This window comes from Orycteropus afer, unplaced genomic scaffold (assembly GCF_000298275.1).
Source record: "Orycteropus afer afer isolate SDZICR_OR568_19922 unplaced genomic scaffold, OryAfe1.0 scaffold00267, whole genome shotgun sequence".
NCBI classification, from domain to species: domain Eukaryota; kingdom Metazoa; phylum Chordata; class Mammalia; order Tubulidentata; family Orycteropodidae; genus Orycteropus; species Orycteropus afer.
Window position 1 is genome coordinate 4,228,942 of NW_006921854.1, and position 8,527 is coordinate 4,237,468.

An 8,527-nucleotide genomic window follows, 5' to 3' on the forward strand; every position below is an offset into this window, starting at 1 on the left:
CAGCCCTGCCATCCAGAGATGATGCTGATCACGGTCTGGTGTCTATTCCAATACACAGACACACACACAAAACAAACCACTCTCTATAGAAAAATAATTGCCGTCAAGTTGCTTCTGACTCATGGCAACTACAGTGTGTCAGGTAGAACATGCTCCAAGGGTTTCAATGACCCATTTTGCAGAAGTTGATCACAGGCCTTCCTTCCTCGTTGTCTTATGTGGTTGCCGTGAGCCGTCGAGTCAGACTCATAGCGACCCTACCGGTCACAGTAGAAGCAACTGCCCCACAGAGTTTCCTAGGCTGTGATCTTTATGGGGGCAGCTTGCCTGGTCTTTTCTCCTGTGGAGCAGCTGCTGGGTTCAAACCGCTGACCTTTCGGTTAGCAGCCAAGTGCTTAACCACAGTTGTGTATAAATACAAAACGAAACAAAAAAAACCCCACTGTCATCCAGTTGATTCCAACTCAATAGCAACCCTTACAGGGGTCCAAAGGCTATAAATCTTTGTGGAAGCAGACTGCCTTGTCTTTCTACCACAGAGCAGCTGGTGGGTTTGAATCACCAACATTCTGGTCAGTAGCCTCATGCTTTAACCACAGCACAACCAGAGCTCCTTTATGGATAAATGACATGCATAAAATTAGAGTCGTAGCAAAATACATTTTGACTCCTGCCTGTTTTGAGGACTACACCATGACTGTTTCCCGGAGTCATCTCATGTTCTTCTAAAGCACCAGGGAGAATGGAAGAATCTTTGCTGCGGGTGCTGGGGTCGCTGGTCTACCAGGAGCAGCACTGCTGGGAGTGACCTTGTTCCTAATGCGCCGCTGCCTGTAATTCGGCCCCTCTGAGTAAGGGCAGAAGGCACAGGCCAGTCTCCGACCCTGGGCACACGTCAAGGTGCTGCCGGGGGGAGAGAGTCGGAGGAGCAAGGGGCAGGGGCGAGAGCCCTGGCGGGTAGCCAGGGGCCAGCCCTGACCAGGCCTGCTGCTGACCCGTTGAGAGGCCTTTGCCATCCCCACCCCTCCCTACTCGTCAGTTTCCCACGTGTCCCACACAGGAGTTCCAGTGACCCGATCCTCTGTCAAGCAGGGAGTTTGTGACAGAGGCTGGAAGGAGTGGGGACTCTGGAGACAGCTGACCGGCAGTGTGAAATGTGGGCACGGCACTTAAGGTCCCGAGCAGTGGTTTTTCCATCTGTAAAATCATGGCTAGTGATATCCACAAGGGGGCAGCAGTGACGGTTCACTGGCAGAACTCTGGCTTAGTGCAGGGGACCCAGGTGGATTCCCAGCCAAAGCACCTCAAACGCAGCCACCAACCTCCCTGTCGGTGGAAGCTTGCCTGTTGTCATGATACCGACCAGGCTTCAACAGAGCTTCCAGACTAAGGCTAGGAACAAAGGCCTGGCATCTCCTCCAAAAACCGGCCAACGAGACCCAGGAGAACACATCAGTTCAGTCCCGTCCTGCGCAGGGTCTCGTGAGTCAGGAGCCAACCCCACGGCAGCTGACGATACCAACAACACCAACAACACAGCCGTGGATAACTTACTTAACTTCTTGGTCCCTCGACTTCCTGGTCTTGTCGGTAAATGAACATGAGTGTACTTCCCTCCCCCAGCGGTGGAGGGGAAGGTTGAGTGAGATGCTGTACTTAAACCCAGCAATGCTCAGTGAAAGGCCACTTGTATGAACATATGCAGGTGCACCAGGGACTTGCCTTGCTCAGAGATGCTGTCCACAGGGACGCTCAGGTTGGCAGCTTCCGGGGTCTCCTCGGGGACCGGTTCCCCAGAAAGCTCCACATCCTCGGAAGGAGGGGATGGAGTGGGCGGTGAGTTTATGGGGTCCACTTTTGCTTCTCTGGGCTGAAGGGACGAAATGAGACCCAAAAGATTCACAAGGCAACAAAGCAGGAGAAAGAACATACCCACAAGGGCTGATTCAAGCCACAGGAAAACCTAGACCCGCCTGCAGTCCACCAGGGCAATCACGGACCTCCTGGGGGCACATCAGGGGTAATTAGTCAATTTCCTTCAGTTCACGGAAACATTCTGTTAATCTCAGCTGAGCTCTTGGACACAGAGACCACATGTCTGCGATCCCCGCATCCCAGCTGGCAGAGGAGGGAATGAATGAATGAACAAGTGCACAAGCTAGGCTGCACTCAGTAACCGCTGTATGAATCCCATCCCAGGTGTGCACTGGTCGCAGACGCCTAGGAAATGAAAGGAGGGTAAGGTTTCCTTCCCAGGAAATGTCAGCCTCTGGAAAGCTTTTCCACAGCCAGTCAGTGTCAACCAACGTTTCCAACAGGGGGTGGGGGTGGCAGCCAACAGGTGGAAACACAGAGCATGTCAGAAATCTAGAGAAAATCTTGACGTGGGGCTGCAAAGGTCATGACATCACCCCAGACCCAGGACACAGGTTCACAGGACCCAGGGTTTACCAAACGTTCACATGAGCAATCTGAGATTCTAGGAAGAACAAGCTACTTGGCAGTGATTTTCTGTAGGTGTTGGTATGAAAGGCGACTGTTTTGTCTTTTTGCTCATCTGCACTTCTAAAAATTTTAAACAATATGGAATATTTGTGTGATGAAAATAATAAATCTATTGTTTTTAGAGTACTATCAAGTTGCCAGGGTGAACGCACACTTGGGCCTTGGAGAATGAACAGGGTTTCAGAAAAGAGAGATGGAAGGAAGGGTTGGGGTGAGGAAGGACGTGACACTGGCAGGGCCTGACAAGTTGAACTTGGCAAAAGCAAAGGGTTCGTGGGGAGAAGCAGGATGCAGAGTCTGGGGAGACGGGGACATGGAGTGGCCGGGTCCTTGGGGAGAAGCGGAGGCTTGGCTGGAAGGGGGAAGAGCTGTGGGCACTGGGCTGGGAGGGGCATGGTCAGCTACGTGCTTTGGAGAGCTGACCCTGGTACCGTGACAACACAGATGAGGGGAGCCGAGCTTTAGGACAAGAGACCAAGAGGATGCAACAAAGAGGCCAAGTGAGGTAGGATCTAGGTGGGTGGGGGGAGCAGAGAGTAGGCACCATCCCAGGAAAGGTTATGCAGAAGACGGAATGGGAGACTTCCCGTCTCCCCGGCTGGAGGCACCATCCAGCAGGAATATACGGACTCCTGTCCCAGGCAGTTCCTCCCTTCTCCTTGTGAGGGGTCCAGGTGGAAGCCACTTCATCCCTCCTGACACCAAGGAAGCCCAAGAAAACCTTGGAGTGAGGCTGCCTGCTATGGCCTGGGGCCTCCGGGACAAGGGTGGCTGAGGGCTGGAAAGCCCAGGAGGAGGAGGTCATGCCGGGCTGAGAGCTGCAACTTGAGGTGCAGAGGGTGGGCTTGAAATCAGTGCAGCTCACCAGCCACAAACTGCTTTGGGCCAACTCCCAGCAAGGTGGCCAGGAGCCCCCATCCAAAGGCAGCACATCATTCTGGCTGCTGCCTCGGCGGGGGGGCTGAAGGGTCCTGCCTCAAGCAGGACACTGCTGGCTTTCTGGGGTCAACACGGATGGGGGGGCCCATGAGGGTTGAGATAAAGCAGGAATGTTGAATCGTTTCTTGAGACCCTACCATGTGCCAGGTCCTTGGCTGAGGCCTGGGATACAGAATGAATCAACAAGAGTGTGTGTCTGTCCTCAAGCTGTCGGACCAGGAGGGAGACAAGCAACAAACCCAGACATAACTGTGAGGTAATGCAACACAGGAGACAGCAGAAGTGACAGCCAAGTGCGAGGAGGGGGACTTGGCAATTATGGTCTCCCGGGAAAGGACATGGACCAGATCCTGAAGGATAGTTAGGAATCTGCAGAGAAGGGGCCGGGGAAGGGCACTCCAGCCCAAGAGCCATATAAACTAAGTATAAGTGTTCATCGAGCCGACGTGTGAGAGTAGCTGTGCTCTGTAGGGTCTCCTCGGCTGTAATGTTCCCAGAAGCAGATCACCAGGCCCATGTTCCTTGGTGCAGCTGGCTGGGTTTGAACTGCCAACCTACAGGTTAGTGGTTGACCACAAACCAACTGTGCCCCACAGGACCTTCAGCAAAGGAGAGGTGGAGGCGAATGTGCTTAGTGCGTCTCGGGAACTGGGAGCATCTGGGTGTAGTCACAAGAGAGGCCTTCAAGCCCGGTGTGGATCAGAAGCCCCTGCAGAGCTTTTTCTAAGTCCAGCCTCATGGACCACCCGCACACCTACTGCGTGGAATTTCCACATTCAGCCCAGGCAAATGTCTTTTCTCAGAGACTTGCCATTCCACCCCCACAGGTGATGCTGAGGCCCAGCCAGAACTGAGAACCAAGGGAAGCTAATTCTAACTCATCATAAGATAGAACTTTCCAGAAATGGAAAACGGTGTTTGCAGAGGCTGACTGAGCACAGGGCACCAATGAGGTAGCAGGACTCCTACCCCTAGTGGGGTAGTGGGTAAGATGGCCCATGATTCAGCTCAAGGGCTGTGCCCTGTGTCTTGGCTGGTGGCAGGCTGGAAGGAGTGAGAATGGGGAAGTGAGATTCATTCCAAGAGAAAAGCCAGACAGAGGGAGGGGCAAGGCTGAGACGAGGAGGGAAATCCCCCCATCCCTGAATGGTAGCCGCTGAAGAGAACTCTGGAGCCCTTCCAGGAGATGGTGAAGGGGGAAGTCCCAGTTGGGTGTGTGCGTGCTTGTGTGTGTGCGTGCAGGTGACAGAGCCCCAGGCAGACCCCTAAGACCCAGCTCTGCCACCTATAGGTGGGCAGCCTCAGCGACACTTATTATGCCCTGTGCCCCAGTGTCCACCTCCATCCAATAGATGGGAAAACCCCTTCCTGCCAAGGACACCAAGGAACGCAGATTACTCTGCAGAGAGCAAGGCTAGGAGCTCATGGGAGCTCCAGTCACACGAGCCCGAGGACAGGCAGTTCCTTGGCCTCAAAGCCACAGCCCTGAGGGAATCCTCTTAGGACTGGGGACAGCTGCAGAGGCCTGGCAAGCCCGCCAGTCCCGGCCACCAGCCAATTCAGAAGCAGGTGTGGGGAGGGGGCCCCCAAGAGCTACTGGGCATCCTCACTGTGTGTGGTCCGGAGCCAGGTGTTCTGAGTTACCTCCCTTGATCCGCACAAGCGACCAGGCGACATCCACCTCCGTGCACTGAGTGCTCACTGCAGGCCAGGCTGGCCCCAGGCTCTTAACGCACCAGCACCTCTGAACCTGCACGTTTCCATTTCACCAAAGAGGGAACCGAGCCCGGAGAGGCTGAGTTACCGGCTCACCGTTACCAACTAGTGCTCGGCAGAGCTGGAACTCACACACAGTGAGACTTCAATCTGAACCAAAACCAAAAACCCATGCCATCAGGTGGATCCCGACTCACGGTGACCTTGTGTGCTACAGAGTAGAACTTCTCCATATGGCTTTCTTGGCTGTAACCTTTAGGGGAAATGAATGCCAGGCCTTTCTGCCGTGGTGCCACTGGTAGGTTCAAACCACTGCCCTCTAGGTTAGTGGGCAAACACAAACCATTTGTGCCACCCAGGGATGTTCCAATCCCACCAGTTCTCTCAAAAATGAGTGAGGAGGTGAATGGAACAAAAAGCGTGTTGGGTGCCCCAAAGACAATCAAATCCATCAAATCACCAACAACCTTTTTTGTCACTTCTCCAGACACTTTGGGGGTGTTTTATAGCCTCCCATATCTGCCTCTGTGCGTGCAGGGAAGAGGCCCCTGGTGGAGAGCCAGCGGGCCCAGGCTGGAGTCCTGTCTGTACCCCAGTGACCTTGACAAAACCACCCATGTCCACATGTGTGCAGTGAGGTTGATGCTATCCCCTTTGCAGGGTTGCAAGGAAGAAATGGCATTAGATACCAAAGCACCAGGCACATAGTGGGCATTGGGACATACTGGTCCTCCTCCCTCCCCTCTCTTCACCCCCTTTCATTTCATGTCCAAAGCTGCCCCACCCTCTGTGGTAGTTAAGGTTATGTGTCAACTTGGCTGGACCTGATTGAGTGGCTGGGCAGGTGGATATAGTTATTCCCCATGGTGAGACTGGCAATCAATTTCATGGTGGAATCTACTGGAACAGCTGAGTGGTGGCTTTGCGGATGTGGTCTGCTTCTAGTATGTAAGAAGCAGCTTTGAGGAAGGTTTCTAGTTTTGGGGCATGCTTGAACCCTGCATGTAGCTAAGACATTGTTCAGCAGCCCGCCATGCCCTGCTGATCTTGAGACTTTTTCTGGGCTTGAATTAGTAGTCTCCCGTGTTGTTTGCTAATATTGGGACTGTGCCTTTTTACTTGTTGACCTTGGGTTTGTTAGCCTCAGCAGCCAGGAGCTGCCTGAGTGAAGAAAATTCTCCAGCTTCAGTGGGCCGGGAGGCAGAGTGGAAGCCCAAGGTTGAGGGGCCTTCACCCAGCCCCTAGAGCCTGGCACTTTGAACTCGGACTTTTAGCCTCCCAAAGTTGTAAGGATAAACTCCTGTTTGTTAAAGCCATTCCCATTTGTGGCGTATCTCTGTCAGAGCCTCACTAGTTAACCAAAACACCCTTCAACGAAGAGTACCCCATCCACCTGGAAGCCATCCCTAGCTATCCCCTAGACATGACATCTCATGCTCTCAAACTCCACCCTCCTTTCCTGTCCCTCTCATGGGCCCCATTATGTTGGCAAAGAATACTGAATATATACCACGGGCTGCCAGAAGAACGAAGAAATCTGTCTTAGAAGAAGTACAGCCAGAATGCTCCTTAGATGCAAGGATGGGGAGACTTTGTCTCAAGCACTCTGGACATGAGATCAGGAGGGACCAGTCCCTGGGGAGGGACATTGTGCTTGGGAAAGGAGAGGGTCAGCGAGAAAGAGGAAGGCCCTCAGGAGACAGATGGACACAGTGGCCGCAACTCCAACACAGCAGTGACCGTAGGGCTGGTGCAGGACCGGCAGTTTCATTCTGTTGTACACGGGCCCATGAGCTGCCACTGACTCGACAGCACCGAACACCAACAACGAAGCTCTGTGGTCCTATTCTGCCCCACCCAGACCCCGTCGCCGCAGGCCTGTAATTTATAAGCCTCGCCTTATTTCCATCTTTCTACTTTCTTCCATCCGGAGTAAGCCAGGCCCAAGGAGGCGACTGCCCGGGCCCCTCTGTTCTTGGTGAGTCAGACCCTACTTGCTGTTTTCATTAAAAATGGACTGCCTGGCATCCCCATGATGTGACTCAGAGCTTCTGAAACCACTTCCCCGTCGGCCTCGGTGCACACCCAGGACGGAGGGGTCTGCACCCCTGGGAGCAGGCAGCCGGAAGTGACACCCCAGGGCGGACTGTGTGTATGGGGGGGTTTGACTTCTCCCTCCCAGGTGAGCCTTGAGAGCAAAGGTCACCATTCAAGGTCCTTTCCATCATGCCAGGCACTGGGCTGAGACCTACCTCTGCACTCCACCCTTTAACCCTGGAACAGCCCCCCGGGGCGGGATTACTGCCATCACCATTCATGAAAAAGGAAGCAAGCCTCAGAGAGACTAAGGGACCCGGGGTCACAGAACGGGGAAGTGACAGCGCGCCCCTGTCCTTGAGTAGTCTTCTTGTGTCCACAGTGCAGGGGACACGGAGTGGCATTCCAGTTCACCCCGGGAATTCACAAAATGCCCATTTCCAGTACTTCCTGAACCTTCTCCCAGGTGAGCTGAAGATCGAGGTCACAGATCTGAGGACAATGACATCAGGCCTAGGGCTCTGGGGATCCCGCAGCACCCCTTGGTCCCCTAAAAGTGGACGAGGAGTGCAAGGTCCGGACTGTAGTACTCACCGGGACTTGAGTATAGGTGACGGGTTCCAGTATTTCAGCCATTCCGTCCGCCTCCTGAAGCCCACTCGTCTCCCCCGAGGCCTGTGAGGAGACAAAGCGTGCCACACACCAGGCACAGAGGGGGCAGTTTACGGGAGACGCTGACAAGCAGGAAAGGAGCAGGAACGGGGGAAACCCAGTGGATGTGCAGGCGTGTGTGAGAATGTGTGTGCACATACGTACACACATGCGTGTGCATGCCTGGCAATCCTTTCTGTGTCCTGCCACATTTCATTGCTCAAACAAAAACCACCCGTGGACAGCCTGACTGACACGTGTACGTTGGTTTCCGGCTCCCTTCAGTCTCAGTCAAAAGGCACTCCCGACCCTGGCAGGGACACCACCGGAATTCCACGGGGGACCACGGGGAACCGAACACTCTTAAGTACTCCTTTCTGTTGATACATAATCTTCATAATCAGCCTTCTCCCAGTGGCAGCCAATGGGTCTGTGTGCCGTGTGTGTGACCAGTCCCTGGTGTTGGACTTTGTCACAGAGATGAGCACACACAAGGGTTTCCTGCTCTGGGCATCACCTGAACACCAGGCTGGACCACTGGTCTGAGGGGTGCACTGCTTCTTACAGTCACAGTCCACCTCGGCGGGCTTCCCCACTAGACTGACAGCAGTGTGTGCTCAATTCGCGAAGCCAGTCGGTATCTGCTTGGGGTTGACTCTGTCTAGAGAGGAGCAGAAGG

At 54.1% G+C, this 8,527-nt stretch overlaps 1 protein-coding gene across 1 annotated transcript in view; it reads right to left on the bottom strand.

The window, feature by feature from the left end:
- COL15A1 (collagen type XV alpha 1 chain) overlaps positions 1 to 8,527 on the bottom strand; it is a 70,045-nt gene that overhangs the window by 58,752 nt on the left and 2,766 nt on the right. Inside the window, exons 3-4 of the mRNA XM_007950336.1 lie at positions 7,792 to 7,872; positions 1,723 to 1,870 (exon numbers count right to left, since the gene is read on the bottom strand). Of these exons, the coding sequence (XP_007948527.1) occupies positions 1,723 to 1,870; positions 7,792 to 7,872 (229 nt within the window). The remainder of the gene's footprint in view (positions 1 to 1,722; positions 1,871 to 7,791; positions 7,873 to 8,527) is intronic.